Here is a 22077-nt window from a genome sequence, read left to right as displayed (position 1 = left end):
TCCAACTATTTTTAAATCGTGAGAAAATTGCGATTTTAACCAAGGAAACGGGGCGTTAGAGCAGGGGGGGGAGCTGGGAGTCGCCAGTCAATTGCGTCATATCCACGTAACCCTCGGTTTCCGCTCGTACTGCGTGGAGTCCTGGACGTCTATCAAGCAACAAACGTTAGCTTGTTTCTTGCAGTCGTTATGGAACACAACTATTCTTTACCGATTGCAGCTGGTTCTGTCGACAAAGCATGCATAATTTTATATTTTCCAAATGTAGCATTCGGTAATAGTTATGTTTATGTAAGGGAAGTATTATTGCTTTAGGTTTGTGTTTAGTTTATTGGCATTGTTTATCACGTCTGGTGTTTATGGCCATGTAAATAAATATAGCATGTGTTATACATAAAGATTAATCAGTGTTTTGGCAAATGATGTGGGTATGTTCGAATGTACTTTTACAACAATTGTTTAGAACACGTAAAACTGCGCCGCGTTATCACAACAATGAATTCGACATACAGTAACATCTAACCAATTTAGTATTAAACCTTACTTTTCTTGCGGTTAATTCTTTTTAATGAAATAAAAGTGTGATGAGGTTCAAGAGTCAGGAAGGAAGAAGACAGGGGTCGGCGTGACTCGTACTTTATTAAAATAAAGCAAAACAAACAAAAGTCGTGCACAACATTCACCGTGGCAACCGCGACGGCACAAAAGTTCAAAAATGAGAGCTCGGATCCACCGATTTTCTTTCTCTGCGTCCAATTTTCTCTCCAGTCTCTCTCGTTCCAGCGCCCGGCTTATATAAGCAGTCTCTCCACGCGGATCACAGCAATAAGACACAGGTGTTCGTCATTTGCACTTGACCAACTTGCGTCCCGTTCGTCTCTTCTCTCTCCCATTACAGACCGCGCTGAACCACACACCCCTCGCCACAAAAAGCATGTCATTATAAAAATAGAACTTAGCCTCATCCATGAACATGATTTTTCGATTCCCGTCTGACTGATTTACATCCACGGTGGAGTTTAAAACGACAGTTCCCATCATTCCACGCTCCTTCACATCGTCATCAAGCTACGCCGTTGTTGTTGTTTGGAATGTAGCGCCCTCTAGCGGGAAAAAATTCTTGCATATTGTACCTTTAATATCTGCTAACTCTTTATTGTGATGGTCCTCCAACAGACATTCTACTGACTATAAGTAACTTTGCAACTACATGTCAAATAATTATAACCCTAACTTTAGTCTACTAATATTCAACTCACACTCTAATGAGAGTTAGTAGACATGTAGGTGCAACGTTACTTATAGTCAACATAATGTGTTACAGGGGCCATCAAAATAAAGAGAAACCGAAACATGTTGATCCAGGAACCAATTTTTCCAAAAATTCCTATCGCTAACCCTAAACCTACCCATAACTTATCCCTAAAATCAGAAGGAAATGATAGGTGAATAACACAGATGTAGAAGCACCTAACCATGGTTGTAAGCCTAAACTTGACAAACAGTAAACTTGTCCCTCAAATCTGATTGGTTAATTGGAAGATGTTGATCCAGGAACATGTTGTACTTAGTGAAATCACATTTGCTGAATCGGATCTAAACCAGGTTGGATTTGTATGGTTTCGTCAACCCTAAACCTACTCTGAAACTCAGTTTGGTAGGGTACAGTAGCGTCATGCAACAGGCCAATGATGTGCATCTTTACCTACATGTTGTGAAATATAAACAAACAGTCAGTAAACACACTGATTTATGTCTTATAGTTGTAAGCTGCATGCATTCATTAAAAATAATTGACTAATAATAATCATTTGTTCATGGCGGTAACTCTGACTGAATTCGAATTTTCTGTCAATGCTATTATCGGTTATCAGCTGGAATGGTTCTAATGTGATTCCAACTATATCATCCCTCTTTTTTGTTTCTGTTATATATGTGGGGTACATGGTTGTGGACTTCCCTATTCTCATAAAATTTAAATGATTATGAAAACTTTATAGTTACCATTCTTGGTGTGAATGGCCCTTAATGCCCTGCACCCTTCAGAAATACTAATGTCAAGTGCCCTTCAGAGTGAGTAAGGGATAGTGATGCTCACGTTTGATTAAAATTCGCCCATTCATCAAGCAGATTCTTCAAGAAGTGGAATTTGGCAGTCATAACATGGATAATTAATGTGGAGTAGAGTAATAAAGCATATTTACCAGAGAAAGTCAAGCTAATGCAACTCCTCAAGCCTAATACAGAGACAGATAGGCCCTAATTATCAGTTAATCAGTTTAATTACCCATAATTAGTCTTTTCTAATTATCCTACCATTTTGGTCTGTAGATACATCATCAACATCCACGTCACAAAGGCTTGTATTGTCAATTTATAACAAGCCAAAGCAAGACACTCCAGATTTCCAGATGACTGTTGGCAAACAATCAGCCGTTAAATCATTAACCTGATTAATGTGTACAGCTTGTTATGATTACACAAAGATAAAATCAACTGATGACGCACAAGTGATTTTAATGCAGTGGTTGTATCTGAGCATATACATAAAAGTTATATAGGTGTAAAAGATTGCACTCTGAGGGAACTTTTTACAGCTTAAAATTATAACTGCTTCTACCTCCTACTGAGTAAACCGTATGCAATATTTAGCAGTTGTTGTGAAGGAGAAAGACACCTCTCTCTAATGATCTAATTCATTATTCACAGTGTGAGTTACAGATGGCGAGGGTGAGAGATTGCATCTATGTGCTAATGATGGCCTGTCAACGTGATACTGCCTCTCTATACAGCTTCCTTAGGATGGGAATAACAGACTACAGATGTTAATGTATGCCTTTAGAAAAAAAACACACACTACACAACACGAATGGCCTGCGATTCATCCTGTACTCAACTGTTGACATGTTAGAAGATCACATATACTTCACTTCATGTGTGATTTTCCATTAAAAATAACTTTTGATTTTTTCATATTTACTGATGTCATGTAACAGGCTGAGTGACTAGTATCTGGGGTCAGCAACCATGAAGGTACGAAATTTAAATGAAATGTCGCAAGCAAAAACGGTTCATCGTCTCTTGTCAATAGCAACATATAAAGGACAACTTGTACAGAATTCGCTTTCAAACCAAGCAGCTTTCTGTTGGTCAACGCGGATTCCAACATGAACCTGTTGTCAAATCTGCTTTGGGAAATCTTTTGTGTCCCCACAACATTCCCAAATCAAGTGGATTCAATTTAAAATAATGGTTTTCTATTTGAATATAATTTCAAATATAAATAATTTCTGTGATGAAATGCTGAATTTTCATCAGCCATTACTCCAGTCTTCAGTGTCACATGATCCTTCAGAAATCATTCTAATATGCTGATTTATTATCATACATATAAGAATTTTATTCTAAATAATTACATTTTCTAACAATATACACCACAGTTCAAAATTTTGTGTCAGTATTTTATTTATTTATTTTTTTTGAAAGAAAATAATACTTTTATTCAGCAAGGATCTGTTAAATTGATAAAAAGTGATAGTAAAGATTTATATTTGGAATAAATGCTGTTCTTTTTAACATTTTATTCATCAATGAATCCTGAAAAATGTATCACAGGTTCCAAAAAAATATTAAGCAGCACAACTGTTTCCAACATTGATAATAACTGAGTATCAAATCAGCATATTAGAATGATTTCTGAAGGATCATGTGACACTGAAGACTGGAGTAATGACTGATGAAAATTCATCTTTGCATCACAGAAATAAATTATATTTTAAATGATATTCAAATAGAAAACCATTAATTAAAATTTTAATAATATTTAACAATATTACTGGGTTTTTTTTCTGTATTTTTGATTAAATAAATGCAGGCTTGATGAGACTTCTTTCAAAAACATTAAAAATAGTAATGTATCCAAACTTTTGACTGGTACTGTAGTATATATATATACACATACACATACACACACACACACACGCGCGCGCACGCTCACTTACACAATAGTGAAATATATAGTTTAGCATCATTTTACAAAAAGAATTACCAGTCAATGCAGTTACAGTTACTTATTTACTACAGTTACTTATTTACTAGCCTTTGAATAGTTTGTTTTCTTATATTTATGATCCCCTGAGTGAGAATACTTGAGTATAAGAATCCAAAAATCAAAGAGAATGAAAGCAAAAGGGAAATATTCACATGGTGTCCGTCAAAACGCCGGCCTCGTTGCACGCCGAGCATGTTGCGTTACAAAAACAGCCTAAATCCCATGAAACATTTTCAGTCTCATTCTGTACCACAAGCACTTTCAGTCCCTGCTGATCCTCAGATTTCCTTCTAGCTGCTCCTTGGTAAGATGCTCCTCATGTCCGAGAGCACCATGGATCTGTAGTTGCGCTCCAGCCCCTCCATGTACTCCAGGTAATTACTCATCCTGAAGCTGTGGATTGGTTCCTCCTGCAAGCATAAAAGAAGCCCAGATTTGAAGAGAGAGCCGGTTTGCGGAAAAGAGGTAGATCAGGCTTAAAACAGCTTTAGAAATGATTACGTTCAAGATTTTGATATTCTTATTCCAGTCTGAGCAGATCCTGATTATGTGCGACACAGAGTGGTTAAAATTACTCTGACAATTGTATTCTGCTGCATGAAAGCATGCAAACTTTTACACATAATAAATATTGTGACAAATCTCACTGCCAACAGTAACAAAAGGTCTTTATTAATGAAACAAGAGGTCATATACTGGCACTATGTGAGGAATGGCTACACGTCAGTGTACTAAATAAACAATGCACCGCCTAATACACTCTGACATTTAGCTTGGGATAAATAATATCGTTTAGACAAAGCCAAATTAATTACATTTTGTTTACGATGAGTCAGCGGATGAAAGACCAAAAGCTATGCCTGAAGTTACAAAAGGACACTTCAGTTCATGGTGAAGAGATGAAAATGAGAGAAGGGATAATAAACCTTTATGAGTTTGCTGCATTAAATAAAACATGCCTGCAGTGCAAGCAGTTTTGTGATATAACTGCAGACGGCTTCGCAATGACAACAGACGGTTTGGCAATGACAAACAAAATAGATAAACTCACAATGCTTACAAAAAGTAAAAAATAAAAAATGACTGAAATAGTCCATTATAAAACAAACTATAACCAATTTTATCCACTGCTGATAAAAGCTAGATATGTCATAAATATAAATATGGAGCATATTTCAATAAAACCGAATAGAGTCTAATAATAACTGACAATATGTGAAAAAGTAAACTGAGAAGTATAGATAAAGATCGTGAAATTGCATACGCTGCTCTGATGGAAAAAAAGTAGGTTTCCACAAATTTTTTTTAACGTACTATTAAATTACGTATTGTAAGATGAGACCTCATTTAACTACAGTCTTCGCGAACTTGAAGGAATAGTTCACCCCAAAATGAAACGTATTCACCATCAAGCAGTAAGCTGTTCCAATTACTTTCTTTCAAGGAACCAAAAAAGATGTTTTGAAGGATGTTCACATTTTGTGAATTTGAGGAAAAAAAGCACCATAAACATTCACATTATTCTGTTTCCATATTTAACCTTGGCATGTCACAATCGGTCACAAGTCAGAACCAGTAGTGTTTAGTATCAATGAATTCAAACATGGTGTGATGAATTTGGAATATTAAAATATTTTGTTATATGTCAAAAAGCAGCTTGGAGATTCTTCAAAATACCTTATTTTGTAATGTATAGAAGAAAGAAGTGATATAGGTTTGAAACAACATGAGGGTGAGTAAATAACAACAGAATTTACATTTTTCCTAATTGGGTTTTATTGTGTGGAAGGTTACTTGAATTTCTTCACACCACTGATGATAGCTGTGGAGTAGCAACAAATCTATAACATAAAATCACAGAGCCATTAGGGACTATTGTGAAAAGTCCAGATGTTTCCCTAAAGCTGAAGAAAGTCTCCTGCCTACAAAGCCATTCAAAACCAGAAAGTGGATGCACGCTGGTGTGTTCAAAATGAAACAATACAAATGACATTTTAATTACAAGTACCCATTATCTAAGACATTAAAACTATTCCACCATCTATTGTTGCTGATAAAAATGAAGGGAAAAAAAAGCCTAAAATGGTTTTGTAGGATGCTTTGAACTCACTAGCTATACTGTGTCATGGTTTTCAAAGTGTTGGAACGATTGGATAGTGACAGACAATTGCTTTTGAAATCCTGCAAACAAAGAATGACTTTAGTTGAGTTTGATTTCCCCTTTGTTGAATCATCCAAAATGGATTCATTGTACATTTACTCTGGCTTCAGAGTGACATCAGGAGGGATTGTTACGAGTAATTTCCATTCCTGATCTTTAATTTAGATGAAATGCAGATAAGTTTTGCAATCTTGGATATGTACAAATCCTCATAAACCATTCAGGAATAGTCTGAAATGGTTTCTCTATTGTACAGGGTACACCGTGAACACTGACGCACACACAAACACTCAAAAGTTTTGAACTTTTAAGGGTGAACCAAGGACAAGAGTCTGCTTAATCTGATTTACTGCAGTCACGCTTGCACACTCCATGGTCCCTTAAAACAACACCGCCTCTTACTTTAAAGGACTAGTTCAGCCAAAAATGTAAATTCTGTCATTATTCCAGAACTTCTTTCCTCTGAGGAACACTTCAATAATGTTTATATGGTGCTGTTTGGTCCTTTTTGGAGCTAGACAGCCCCAGATCCATTCACATTCATTGTACGGAAAAGAACGTGAACATTCAGCTAAACAGCTTCCACAGAAGAAAAAAACTCATACATTGGAATGGCACGAAGGTGAGTAAATGATAGCATCGTTTTCATTTACAAAAGTTATACTGCACCTTCAGAAAGACCTGCAGGTCCTGCGTCTGTGTGTGCTGCAGGATCTCTTGCTGCAGGTGACGGAGGGCAGAAACACACATGTACACCTGGTAATCTGGTCCCATGATGACGCAGGTGACCACATAGTGACAGATCTCAGGCCAATCTAGATAGTTCCAGAAACACTGGCCAAGCCACTGAATACAGATCTACACGGCAGGTGAAGGGAGGAACAGAGAGAGAGGGAAGGAGAGAGAGAGAGAGAGAAAATGCAACGTTTGCACCATACATTTTTTAAATCAATCAATATGAAATGCTGGACAAATAGTGGAGCGGCTAAGTGATATAATCGTTCAGTTTATGATACAAGCGTGAAAATTGGCATGAGCAGTTTCCATGGGTCACTTGACAAGAAAATTGTCCGAGCCACTTGAAATTTCAAGATTTTTCATTTTTCAAGATGGCCGACACCTTAGTGGAGCAGTTATCACCAAATAAACCACTATATCACTTAACTGCTCCACTAAGGTGTCGGCCATCTTGAAAAATGGCCGCCATCTTGAAATTTCAAGTGGCTCGGACAATTTTCTTGTCAAGTGACCTATGGAGACTGCTCATGCCAATTTTCACGCTTGTATCATAAACTGAACGATTCTGCCGAACATAAGCACTTAGCCGCTCCACTAAAACAAATACTTCTGAGTATCGAATTTTAACATGACGCAGTCAACTGTACATTACCCATTAGAATCATAATTAACTATGAAACAAATCATCACACACAACATAGTCATTTTCTTTAATTAGTATTTTTGTCATTTTCCAGTAAAGAAACGTCAACATTTATTTGAGAATCAAAACAGCAAGATATTAAAACTTGTTTTGAGAATACGTTAATGTTCAAGAGTTCAATACTTAATACAATAAAGACCCTTATAATGAATAATGATTTCTATTTTAAATAAATGCTGTTCATTTTCTTTCTATTTATCAAAGAATGCTTAAAATATCACAATTTCCACAAAAATACTAATCCTGTTAAAATTGAATTTTAACATTATTTTAACAATTTTTAATAATATTTCACAATATTATAGTTTTCATTGTATTTTTTATCAAATAAATGCAGCCTTGAGACTTTTCAAAAACATTACAAAATCTTACCAACCCAACACTACGTTTTTTATCTTGTTTAAGTATAAATCTAACACAACTGTTTGGTATGTTCACTGGAAATATATATTTTTTTTTTTCAAAAGAACATGATTTTTAATTTTACTTGTATTGTATGAATAACATTGAAAGAATGTTCCTTGAACTCATAGGCTACACAGAGATAAATCAAGTCATATCATATGAATCATATGCAAAAATCCCTTTCATCGACAAGCTTGACGTATTTCTGTTTTGTTTCTGTGGTGGTGAACTGCGTTCAGGTCATATAATCCTCCTCAGAAGCTGTTCAATTATTCTACGGTATCATAGAAAGGTGTTCCAGTCTTGCCAAGCGTGTATGCATACATTCAGACCACTCCAGCAGGCAATTTATACCGCATCTGTGTCTCTCTTTCAGACACTCTTCCTGCTTTGTCAAGAATTCGAAACACTCTCTCCGAGTGCACAGACACGGATGCCCTCTATGATGGAGGTGACACTCAATTTAAAACAGAAAGTCTTCTTTCCTTCAGTTTCTGTCAATTCAAAACTAGTTACTAGTTTCACAACTTTGGGTATTTTCTTTTTATAACTCAGCTGTGTAACACTCAACACACTGATGACCATCAATCATTAACTGCAGCCTTTAGCGAATCAATACTTCTGTGTGGTATAAATAAAATTCCTGTCACAGAATCTGTATGAACTGAATGCGTGTGTGTATATGATAAAATAGTGTTCTCATAAATGTTATGTAATGTGACAGTCCCAATCATAGTTATTATTAGTCGTGCATTGCTGTTTGAGCTGCGTGCGCTGAAGTGCTGAATGAATAGATAGGCCTACACCAAATAAACACGATATAACAACTTACATTTGCACAAAACAAAAGGCTGCGAATGCACACGCAAACTGTAAAATGGTCCCAAACATAACATTCATTTTTCCTAGTGTCTGCTTTACGTCACACGCATGAACCTACTTAATCGACGATTAATCGTTAACATCCCTACTTAGCACTATACTAAAAATCTTAACGCCCTGCTTCTAACTCACAGACTCAACAACGTACCAGAAGATGACAATTACAGCAATTGTCCTCTGTTGTTTAGAGTGTAACAGTTTGATTTGATGCCCTGGAATACTGAAAACTTGATTCTGCTTTCCCTTCACATCACACTGAAGTACAAACAAAAATGTTGTGTACTTTTTATTTTCCTGTGTCCTTAAAAAAAAATGTTGTTCAGAAAGATTTGAAGCTTATTACTTATTTATGCTTATTTAATAATTTGAAAATGCTATTTTTCCAAAACAGCTTTGAAAAATTTTCAGAAAATATAGCTACCAAAAAACATCTTCCATTCTAATAACAGTAGAAATTTTCTGGACGCACAGAGAAATACATATTTTTTAGTCAGGGCATAGGAATTAATTCCTATTGAGAGTGTGCAAATGATAAAATCTAAATGCAGAAAACACAGTTACTCTATAATTTGCTTGTCCTTGACTTCTAGAAAAGGTTATATCTGACTTCATCTGACAAAAGACTTGAGGCAGAGCTTTGAGATCATGCATATAAACCCCAGAGAAAGTGTAGCGCTGAACAATCACTGTGTTTATCTATGAAGATTGTCAGTCATTCAGGTCATAACAGAATGTCCTTGCATCTTTATATTTCTAGCCTGGCAAAGTCACACAAATTCACTCAGCGATCACAATTCACATCATAAGTGATGTGACTCCCACAGAGACTCGTGACAAAGTAACATGCGATGAGCTTAAATACAGGACATCCACACCATCTTATTATTATTATTATTATGCCCCATAAGTAAATTCAGATAACTCAGTGCCATATTTGGCTTTTCTGACTATATGCTTTTGTTGTATGGAAAGGTTTTTACAAAATGATTCATGTTTCATAGACAAAATAATAATTATTATTATTTATGTTTAATACAATTTGTGTACTATAATTAATAGAATATTTTATATTGTAATAAATTATAAAAACTAAAACCACTAAAGAAATATATTACTATAGTAATAACTATATTGTACAGTAAAACAATTGCATATTTAACAACAGCAATAATAATAATAATACATTTAAATGTAGTGATTAACATTAAAATAACAATACTAATATTCATGGCTTGATTTCTTAATTCTTATTTCTTTCAAACATTTTCAAACAACACAGAACTTTAATTTTGGTGAAACCACAGAGGTAAAATTTTGGTAAAACCACAGAGGAGACAACAGATTTATAACCAAACCACATAAAAAATTTGGGAAGATGGTTGTTGCTCTGAAACACTGAAAACACCAGAAGGCATACCTGCGATGCAAAGTGCATCAAGGTTGGCAAGTCTGTTTTACCAACAGAGGAGATTTATTAAAAATGTAAAATAACAATTCCTTATAAAATACTTAAAATACAGCACCTGAGAGGGAGTGAAGCCAGACATCCTGAAGGCAGAATAAACCAGAGGAACCTCGGCCTTGAGCAACATCTCAACGTAATGAGCGGTGCAGGAGTAGATCGGATGTATTCCCGATTGAGCGATTTCTATAGGGAGATGCACCTAAAACATGGGAAAATGTGAAGAAACTGTGAAGATGCAGTGCACAAGGTATGGTGTAAATGATGCTAAGCTGCATTGGTGTCGTAACTGATCATGAAGTGCAAATGAGATTTGAGAACTCTGCAAAGGGCAAGACTTTCAGTAAATAATTACTTGATTATAGTCTTTTCTCCACACAAAGCTATCATTGATTTCTGAAGACTTATATATAACACACAGTGTCCCTTTTATGATGCTATTTGTCTCATTTTTGGAGTAAAATTCCCCTTTTGTGCTCTTCAGCTGAAAGAAAAAATTTTTTTTTTTTTTTTTTGGAATGGCATGAAGGTGAGTAAAGTACATGTTTTTGTTCAAACTCTTCCTCCAAGGGTACTGGCCACCACAGAAAACAACAAAATGCCACAGGTGCTAATGACATGGACCAGATTTTATAAGCTGCCTGTGTCTTCCTGTTTTGAGGCATCTGTGACGAATGTGACGACTGCATCTTCTCTTTTTCTGATTCTCATCATTGTCTCTGAATGATTTACATGCACGGCCACTCTGACAGCACAGAAATATGGAATTGTAATCAGACGAACTCGTGTGTATGGAGCATTATCATATCCCGCACATATTTCTACAGATGAAACTCTATTAACTGAGCTCTGTTTACTATCCGCTGTTCCGGGAAAGAGAGCGAGATTGCTCCATCCACATTTTATGGGGACCACAGTAATGACTATGCCCCAGTAATATCATGATATCCAGCATTTCCTCCCAGTATTAACTTTTCCTATGCAAATGGAGATTAGAATGATAATGCAGGTCAAAATGCTCAGATTTGTTTACAGCACATGAATATGGGAGCTACACAAGAATATGCATATAAATTCAGAACATTACTAAACATGAGAGGGATGCAGATGTTATTAGTTTACAAAATTGCACCATGAGACATTTAAAGGAATAGTTCACTTTATTGTTCTGTCAACATTTACCCTACTGTTCAAAAGTTTGGGGTCTGTAAGATTAAAAAAAAATGTTTTTGAGAGAAGTCTCCTATTTATTTGATCAAAAATTGTCACATGCCTGTCCTGTCTTGTGCTGCACATGGGTGTTTTGTTATTTTGGGCCATGTGCTCATGTCATTGTCTGATCCCTCCCACTTGTTATCTGATTATTGTTTGAGTTCTTCCACCTGTTCCCTCTTGATTAGTTCCCTTTATAAGTCCCCTCTTGTTTGCACTCTGTGTCGGTTCGTTGTCTAATGTTTCCTGTTCCCTGTCATTTCCCAGTAAGTTCATGGTCTGTTTTGGTTTTGTATTTACTAGTTGTTTCCCCCCCCCGTGGGTTTTGTTTTGTATTTGTATTTGTTTTTGTTTTATAATAAACTATATTTCTCCTGCACTTGAGTCCTCGCACCTTTTTACATTTACCCCACCGTGACAAAAATACAGTAAAAACTGTAATTTGTGAAACATTAATACAATTTAAAATAACTGTTTTCTATTTTAATATATTTCAAAATATAATTTATTCCTTTGAGGGAAAAGCTGAATTTTCAACATTATTACTCTTCAGCGTCACATGATTCTTCAGAAATCCTTCTAATATGCTGATTTGCTGCTTAAGAAAGATTTCTTCTTATTATTATCCATGATGAACACAGTTGTGCTGCTAAATATTTTTGTGGAAACCATGACATATTTTTTCAGGTTTCTTTGATGAATAAATCGTTCATAAGAACAGCATTTATTTAAAATAGAAAACTTTTGTAACAATGCAAAAGTGTTTCCTTTCATTTTTTAATCAACTGAATGTATCCTTGCTGAATAAAAGTATTGAATGAAACATTTTAATTTGGGGGGGGGGGACTAGTCCTTTAATGCGTTTTGTGTCTATTTTGTTGCTCCAGTCATGATAATAGCTACTCAAGCAACACATACTGAAGGTTGACATGAATGAGAAGAAAGAGAAACGATAAATGTGATGAGCTGTAACTCACAGAGCTGTGCAGTCTCGGGGGCCACAGGAAGGCAGACGGCAGCAGACGGGAGAAACGCAAGAGCAGACTCAGAGAACGGCCCACGTCGCCATGCATGAGCAGAAAAACTGTGGAGGCAAACCAATCGTGACCAGGATAACCCCCTTGAAAATAGGCTGACAACTGGGTCAAGGAATCTTCAATACATTCTAGCCTACATGTTGTTGCTAATGCCAATATCTAGAAAGCAGGACCTGATGGCTAAAAAGTGATATAGTAGCCCCAAAAACTTTTTGAACACATATGTAACACTTGTTGAAGAAATGCAAGAAAGTCACATCATTAGATACAAACCAAGAAACATCTGCAAACAAAAGATACTACAGCTTTTTTTAGCAATGACTTATAACCAACTGATTTTAGTAAGTGAAGTTCAAAGTTAGCCAAGCAGAGGGCGAACATGTTGCATTAATGCTTGACAACCAGAAAGTGTCAAAATGCTAATTTGTCTTTTTTTTTTAAACAATAAATACTAACGTTCAAAAGTCTGGGTTCAGAATGACTTTTTAAAAGAAATTAATACTTTTTTTTCACCAAAGATGCATTAAATTGATCAAAGGTGACAGTAAAGATGTATATTTCCATTAAATTATGTTATTTTAACTTTCTATTCACCAAAGAATCCTGAAAACATATATAACAGTTTCTACAAAAATATTAAGCAGCACAACTGTTTTCAACATTGATAATAATAAGAAACATTTCCTGAGCAGCAAATCAGCATATTAGAATGATTTCTGAAGGATCATGTGACACTGAAGACTGGAGTAATGGCTGCTAAAAATTCAACTTTGCCATCACAGGAATAAGTAATATTTTTAATTATATTACAATACAAAACAGTTATTTTATATTGTAATAATATTTACTTTTTTGATAAGATAAATGCAATCTTGGTGAACATAAGAGACATAACACATTTTGTAAATATCTTAAACACAAAGCCTTTGAACGGTCATTTATGTACTGTTTCATTATTTTAAACCCTACAAAAACTCTTCAAAAGTGTACTTTAGCTAGATTTCTTTCAAATTTGGCCATTTGGTTTGATATTTTATTATATAATGCATTGACATTCATAATTTTTAAAGTATGGCTTGTGTATCCAATATTTTGGGGCTAAATTCACTCAAAATAACTGAAAACAGAAAATGTCTCCTATCAATGGGCATTAGATGTATACTAAATACATACTAAATTGATCTGATACTAAACTTTTAATTGTGATTCATCCACATTAACATAAATATATTAACAAATATATATATATATATATACATATATATATATATATATATATATATATATATACATATATATATATATATATATATATATATACATATATATATATATATATATATATATATATATATATATATATATATATATATATACATACTGTATGTTCTACAGAAAATTACAATATTGTGAAAACAAATGTAAAATATCAGAATTCTTGCAATAAGTTGCGTCACTTGATTGATATCAGGAATAATCTGTAATGAGAAGGATACAGAGCTCAGTGGTGACCTTGACTCGTTGCTGAGAGAGAAACTCCTGACAGTGCTTTAGCAAAAGACACAGATCCTGTTCTGAATCTTCTCTCAATAGCTTCAGGAACTTGCCATACCTATACACACAAACACACACTGTTTTACATGGCAGCCTCATTTAATACCCCATTTAAGGCCTTGCTAAACAAAGTTGAAAAGACATTGTTAAAAATGTTCTTCCCAAAACACCAACTTGTGTACATTTACATAATTAGAACTTTCTCAAGGCAATATTTCTTGACTAATAAGAACAAATATCACTGCTGAATTAAATTCGGTTTTATCATGCATGTACAGCCTCTCCCTGGGAAACACAACACCAAATCAAGGTTAACAGAGAGTTACAATTATCCCAAAGTGCTGAGCACTAGAATGCATTGGCTGATTACAGTCAATGTGGATTGCCTTAAGACAAAATATCTAAATGGGCTCATATTATAGTTACTTAGTGTGCTGACATATCGCAGAAAGAATGAATTTGAATAAAAACACTGCAACAATTTCTTAATCAGTATTTTTGTCCTGGTTTGCAGTTTAACTATCTAAACATTTTTATAGGGGTCAAATTTGCCTTTATCTTTTGGCATATAAGAGGTCTGTGTACCATTAAAGCTACACTGTGTAATTTTTTTAGTTGATTCTTAGCAAAAAACACTTAGTTCTTTCAAAAATATATGTGCTCATTAATGTATATTTACTTCTTTCAAGTAATAAAGTATTCTCGTAAGTTTATAATCTGCCATTGAAAGAACATACGAGTGAGGGGTTCGAATGCCGGTCGCCATGTTGCCCCTCCATCTTGAAACTACATTAGCCAAAGAGGGACATACCTGTAAATTCAAGCTTCGCCTTTCGCGCTTTACACTCAGTGACACAGAGACGAATGCGAGGGGGAGATTACTCGCGACTGCCGGCAGATTTGAAAGATTGCTGATGGAGGATCACGCCTATTTTCGAGGACATGTAGCAGAGTCGCCAAGGAAGCAAAAGAGAGAATTAAAACGTCAACACGACAGGCAAATCAGCAAGACCAAAGTCAATACTGGAGTAACTTTTCCCAGATGGAAAGAGCTCATGAGGAGCAAAGATTTTAAAACGGACGCCGAAGTTGCCTACTTTCTTCTCGACAGGTAATTCAGCCTATTTGTGTAAATTCGAAGTTTTATAGTTGCTTGTCTAACCACAGCATGGTTGTGCATAACGCCAGAACGACCTCTAGTATAACTTGCGTTACTTTTCCTCACGTCAATGGTGAAAAAGTATTGTTTACCTTGTAACATAAATCTGTGCTGCGACGGATCACAGGTGATAGTTTTAAAGGCGCAATTGGACGAAGTCGAACTGGAAGCCATGTTAATCTTGGAATAATACGGCCACCGTAGGAGTTAAAACGCCCTCGAAATTGAAAGGAACAGAAACTAATATTCACTGGGTAGTCATATACAATTTCACCGCTAGATGGGGGAAAATATCACACAGTGTAGCTTTAAAATATCCTGCATGTTTCATAGCTTAAAACGTTATTATAAACAAAGCATTTATTTTAATCAAGCTCCAAAAAAGGCGCATATTGATATTGCGCGATCTGTGACATCACACAGGCAAATATATTTGCATATGACTGCCTCCAGAGCAGAGAGTCTCCAAATGAGTTCTGAATGAGTCCGCGACTCCGCGTCCATGAAACGTTTGACTGAATGATTGAATTACTCACTCGTTAAAACAATGTTTTGCTGCCGCCTACTCCCAGTTTTAGTTACATTTTTTAGTTACATCTCTCGCCTGCGGCTGATAAAATCATACCTGCGGTCCACCATGCTACAAGAATAACGGTCCTCACTTGCCCAGATGTCAACTGAACATGACGTTATGACATTGTTGGATACGGATAAACTTGTCCGAGCTTTTGCAGCAATCCGTTAATTCAGGAAGTCAAGTCAAGTTTTAAATGTCAAAATCAGAGTAGCCTAAGTGTAAAACTTTTCCGCTTGATGTACCTTATTCATATTCAAATTGTATTAAATCACTTATCTAATCCCTATTCTCTAATTTTTATTTCTTTGCTCTCATGGCCTGATCATTACGCTGTCCAAGGTGCTCGATGAGGGGCTGAGGGTGACAAAGATTGAATGTTGATTTTGTTTTCGGTCATGATTGTAATGCGTGGATAGAATGCATTTATAAATAGACTATTAAGAGTGAAATAACAGTTGACAATGTTAAATAAACAGAGATAATAAAGTAATTGCAGTAGCAAAATATATATATTTTATTAACATTATAAGTGAACCTCAAGGAACATTAAAATAATGGGGAAAAAATCCATGTCATGCCCTTTAAAGCAGAATACATTTAGATGAGAAGAAAAGCTCTAAACAGCACCAGGAGATTGCCTTGCAATGAAAAGCACTTTAATTATAAATGCTTAATTATTAATAATTAAATTATTATGTTTTAATTTAATACTATTAATAATAATAAAGTTTCTAAGTAAATTAATTTTGTTTTAAGGATGTCTAAGGAATTGTTTTTATGGATAAAATAAGTTTAGTACATTAGATTATTAATTCATTTCAAAGTTGGTTTATTTTCTCATAAACCATTAGCCTAGTTATGGCATATATATTACCTGAGGGATATCCCCACACCTAACTGCTCCACAGAAGACAGGCTTCGAGTCTTTACACTGTGGTCCACCACTGAAACCAAAAAAAGAATAGAGAAATTACCTCTCATGTACACCCCCTCTTCAAATACCCATTTTATTTTGGTAAATGGAGCAGAGAGTAGCAAAAGAACACTGAAAAATGTGCTGTTAAATGATACATTTTCATCTCAGCATCGGCTTACCCACAAATCAGCATCAGCAGCGTAATCTACATTCATCATGCTTAAGAATCGCCTTAATTGAGTGAATGCCCTTGGTGAGACGGAAATGGGCCCACTGATATAATTATGGGACCATTCCTCCATCCTCATTAATATAACAACAATGTCAGGATTGTAATGATGACATAATGCAGATAGATGTGCACCTTGTGAAGTGACTGGTCTTGACTGGCTGGGAAACAAACCAATAGGAGAGAAGGGTGAATGACAAATCATACTTCCCTCAGCGATTATGACATGAACAGCTAAGTGAGATGAAGCATGACAACTCGCTCCAACTGCTCTGCTAAATGAGAGGTGAGGATACAGAGGACACAAATGCTAATGTAACATAACACCACAATCTTTTCAATGTCGGGCATCTGCATGTACCCATATATCATATTTGGGAAGTTTGGGCATTTGCAACCGGTTCAGGCATATAAACTCACATTTGAATGAACTCACTCACCAATTCATTTATCACTCAAAAGTTTGCCCAGAAGCTGCATTTCGTGTCTTATTTCTGAAGCTAAATCATTTTTACTTAAATACTACTGTTCATCAGTATGTTTTCAAATTGTTAATATAGATGGCAAATGTTGCTTCCAAAATATCATTCACGTTTTATTCCTAGATTAATTCTCTTCCTTAGACAAATCAGTTCAACTGAATTAAGGTATAGTAAAACTGCATTAAGGTATATAAATGCTAGAAGCATTTTCACTTGTAGTCTCAGACTTTGGACTTCACACATAAATGAGGAGATGCTTGTCATTAAATTAAAAGTTCATGAGCTTCTCAGAACCCAAACCACTATTAATCTCCACAGTTAACTGACCCCTGAACCTTACTATACTCTAACAAAGTTAGAAAAAAGTCTTTCAAAGTATGAAAACTTCAGCTCTCTGAGATTAAAAAGAAAAATGTATGTGAGATGTTTAATTGATGTCATGGAGTCAAATACAAAGCAACAATTATAATTATCATGGCTTATTATAATTCTTAAAACAATAATAGGTTTTAGAGGGGTGTGAATTTTGTCAAATCTTTCTTTGAAGTCGTCACATTAATCAAGCCTGCAGATATTACTTGCAGCTGGGATTTAAACAAAAGAGCATGTCCAATATTATTTCTGAGAACCATTATGTTTAATAAATTATTCAGTTGATAATAAATGATAAAACCCACAGAGCCTCAACTATTCGCCTGTTTTCTAAATAATTCTGTTTGCATGAATATAAAGCTGAACAATGTCTTCCAGAAGGATTTTTACAATAAATTTACCATGGTGATCATGCATGTGCTAACTAGGTGGGATGCCGAAAGTTTCCATCAGAAAGCAATTTGTTTTTTAAATACTGCAGTGCAACGTGACACTATCACATCCAATCATAAAATATTTGTTGTTTAAAGGGTTAGTTCACCCAAAAATGAGAATTCTGTCATCATTTACTCACACTCATGTTGCTTGATGTGCGAGGACCAATGAGGTTCCTTCTTGTGTTACACAGCACATTTGAGTTTATGCAAGAACCAACGTTTGCTGAACAATGTTTATGTGTGAATAAAAGCCTAAATTCAATCTGTTCATCATATAAAGCAATTGAGTCATCTTTAGACAATTTGTACTAAACTGCTCAATTCATATGGATTAATATTACGATCTCTTTAGGACTGTCAATGAAGGGACAGAAATCTCTCAGATTTCATTTAAAAATATCTTCATTTGTGTTCAGAAGATGAAAGAAAGTCTTACGGGTTTGGAACGACATGAGGGTGAGTAATTGATTCAATTGATTTATTTTTTTTTTTTATGGGTGAACTAACCCTTTAACGTACAGTAATGAGAAGCAGGGCTATACTACACAAAGGTATATTCACATAAACTCTTGTGTTTTTCTTATTCAATTTATTCCATCAGAAGTCAAGGGTATCTCTGTTAGCTGGCTGCGAGAATATAAAAATAATATCATTTTATTAAACATTGAAGTGCTTTTGACTGACCTTTATATTCAGCAGGTGGAAAGAAGCAGTCGGTAGATGAAGAAGAGAGATGCAGCACGACCTTCTCCAAAAGATCAGCAAGTACTACAAGAGCAGCAAACAGAAAGGAGGCAAGGCAATTCCTTTTGAATCAAACCTCAAATCTCATGCAAAAGAGCCTCTGTCATATAAAGAGTGGATGCTAGAGAAATCAAAGAATATCTTGAGCTACAATATAATATATTGAAATATTCTCTTAATCCAGAAAAACACAGCATGGTTTAAGAAGGTTTTACAGCTTTATCATTAATGTATTAATAAATTGAATGTAAAAATCAATTGTCTTTCTAGGGGAGATCAGACCGTAAAATTAAAGAAAAAGACATACTAGACTTTAAGGTGTGAATGTAAATAAATGCCAATAACTTAAGTCTAAAAATCAATTGCACACTTCACATTGTAAACAATCTTTTCTGCATTTACAGAAACTGGTCTTGCAGAATTAGAGATCCTGAATACATTCATTTATAAGCTTTCTCTTCCAAAATAAATAACATTTGGAACATATAATGCAAAAGAGCTTTGTTTTGAGTTTAAAAGGGTCATTTCATACATTTTTTATCTTTTTATTTGTTTTTCCATTATTTTATTTGTACATCCAAGTTCACAGTATTTTTCCCTCTGGTTCACTTTTAATTTGCCCAAAGAGTCATATTTAGTTTTATTTTTTAAAATGATTTTCCACTATCTCTCTGTCCCTTCAAATTAAGCAGGCTGCTGTTGTGCCTTTAGGACCTCTATGTAAATGCCCTCTTTGCATGTGAAATGAGTAACAACACTGACTCACGAGCTGCAGCTTTGCTGTCGAGCCTAATATACTTTGTGCTGTCCCGGCCTTCAATAACAGCCTCTTTGCAAAGCTTGCATTACACTGTGATAGGATCACAAAACAATCTGCACTGAAATGTGATGTGAAAAAGGATTGGACTGTGGTAGCGTAGGACTGCCACTGAAAAGGATGGGATATTGTTAGTTCTTCTGGTGTTCAGGAGAAGCGTCTATGCTTGGGACCCTCTTAGTATTTATCCTACATCATCACACCCCTTATTACCTCAAGGTGACTGAGCAGACATGTTGTTTGCCCAGCAAATTTGATTTCTCATTACTTTAAATACTGTAAAAAGATTAGAGATTCTGTGCATCTTGCTGTGAATTTCAGACAGAGCTGAATGTGGCTCATACCGTATCCAGTCAGAGTGTTTGACTTTGTAGCCATGACCTTGCAGAACTGTCTCCTGCAGTCATCCATCCAACTAGCATCTCTCTCATTTTCTTTAGACGAGGCCAAGAAAGCACTGATCTCTGACTCTGAGAAGAAATACGCAGTGTTCAAAGTCTATGACAGTTACGGCACGCACTTTGTGACTCTGACTGCCAACTGTTTAACTACTTGGCCTTCAAAAGTACAATATACCGACTCAAGCCAAGTAAACATTTAAAGAAACATCACTGAGACATTGAATAGGCCTTCACACACATATTGACGCATTTTCCTAAAGGAAGAGTGTTTACTAGGCGTTAAGAACCTCTGGTCTCTATTTACTGAGCTGGAAACAGCTGTCACATTGAAATAAAGATGTATCGCCGTGACAGTAAAGAAGAGAAATGTGTCTGTCATAAAGAGAGAAGTGTCCTTGAAGTTACTAGTACAAAGTAGAACCCTGTAAAACACTGAATCAAACTGTAACTGTTAAATAAGAGGATTCCTTTCAAAAATTAGGGAAATAACACATCAAATGCCAAGAGCTTTAAAAGATTGTTCTTACCCTGTTTAGTGCGGAGAGTCTTGGGCACGTCAAGGATGTAAAATTTGGGCAGAGGGTAGGTAAACACCATTGGCCATGGGTAAGGGTCACATCCCTAAGAGACAGATGGAACACTTTACATAATTATGGTACACTGTGGTGTCATGAAGAATGTCGGTAACCAAACAGTTGATGGACCCCATTGACTTCCATAATAGAAAAGAAAAAAAACTATGGAAGTCAATGGGGTCCAACAACTGTCTGGCTACCAACATTCTTCAAGATATCTTCTTTTGTTTTCTTTTCTTCACCCTCCTTTTGTTTCCTTCTTATCTTCTTTTGTTTTGTTTTCTCCATCCTCCTCCTCCATCTGCTCGAGGTGAACCAAAAACAACTGATACCAGCTCTTAGTGATATGTGTTGGGTCCCCGCTATGATAACAGTAACTTTCTCAAATGTTTACATAACAAGCGGGAACCCAGTGTGCCTGTATCTTTCTCTATTGCTGTTCTATTACATGATAGAAAGTCAAAGGCCTTCAATAGCCGTACAGCAAACCCAACTACTCTGGTGCCTATTACACGTCAAACTAATATTGCTGTGGGGAAAAGTAAGACTGTTAAGTTAGCACTTTTTAACATTCGGTCACTTAAAAATAAATCACTTCTAGTCAACGACTTAATAACCACAAACAACCTGGATTTTATGCTTCTAAATGAAACCTGGCTAGAAGACAGCTGCAGTGCAACAATCCTCAATGAAACATCCCCTCCTAACTTTACTTTTATGAGTGTCTGCAGAGCTGTTAAGAGAGGTGGGGGTCTAGCTGCTCTTTTTAAAGATATCTATCAATGTAAGCAAATATCATTTGGGAATTACCTGTCTTTCGAATATCTGGGTATTGTGTTAAAAGGTGCTCCACGCATTTTACTTATCATTATTTACAGGCCTCCAAAATACTCTCCAGCCTTTGCTGAGGACTTTACAGAACTGTTATCAACAATTACCTCAGAGTTTGACTGTTTTGCCATTGCTGGGGATTTTAACATTCACATAGATATTGCAGAAAACAATATGGCAAAAGAAGTCAAAACTGTTTTAAAAACTTTTGATCTGACTCAGCATGTACATGGACCCACACACAATCGTGGACACACTCTAGATTTACTTATCAGTAAGGGTCTAAACATTTCATCGATTGTTATTAAGGATGTAGCACTGTCTGATCATTT

At 35.5% G+C, this 22077-nt stretch overlaps 1 protein-coding gene across 1 annotated transcript in view; it reads right to left on the bottom strand.

The window, feature by feature from the left end:
* Positions 1-2501: 2501 nt before the first annotated feature.
* The window catches only part of tbc1d32 (TBC1 domain family, member 32), a 46319-nt gene continuing 26743 nt past the window's right edge, over positions 2502-22077 (bottom strand). The window contains exons 26-34 of the mRNA XM_079889358.1: positions 20867-20960; positions 20283-20408; positions 19062-19145; positions 16816-16885; positions 14148-14263; positions 12592-12746; positions 10464-10604; positions 6882-7070; positions 2502-4461 (exon numbers count right to left, since the gene is read on the bottom strand). Of these exons, the coding sequence (XP_079745484.1) occupies positions 4342-4461; positions 6882-7070; positions 10464-10604; positions 12592-12746; positions 14148-14263; positions 16816-16885; positions 19062-19145; positions 20283-20408; positions 20867-20960 (1095 nt within the window). The 3' untranslated portion in view covers positions 2502-4341. The remainder of the gene's footprint in view (positions 4462-6881; positions 7071-10463; positions 10605-12591; positions 12747-14147; positions 14264-16815; positions 16886-19061; positions 19146-20282; positions 20409-20866; positions 20961-22077) is intronic.

The sequence above is a fragment of the Squalius cephalus genome, assembly GCF_949319135.1.
Source record: "Squalius cephalus genome assembly, chromosome: 12".
NCBI lineage: Eukaryota > Metazoa > Chordata > Actinopteri > Cypriniformes > Leuciscidae > Squalius > Squalius cephalus.
The sequence above is the reverse complement of the archived record's forward strand: the minus strand, read 5'-3'. Positions and strand labels throughout refer to the sequence as shown.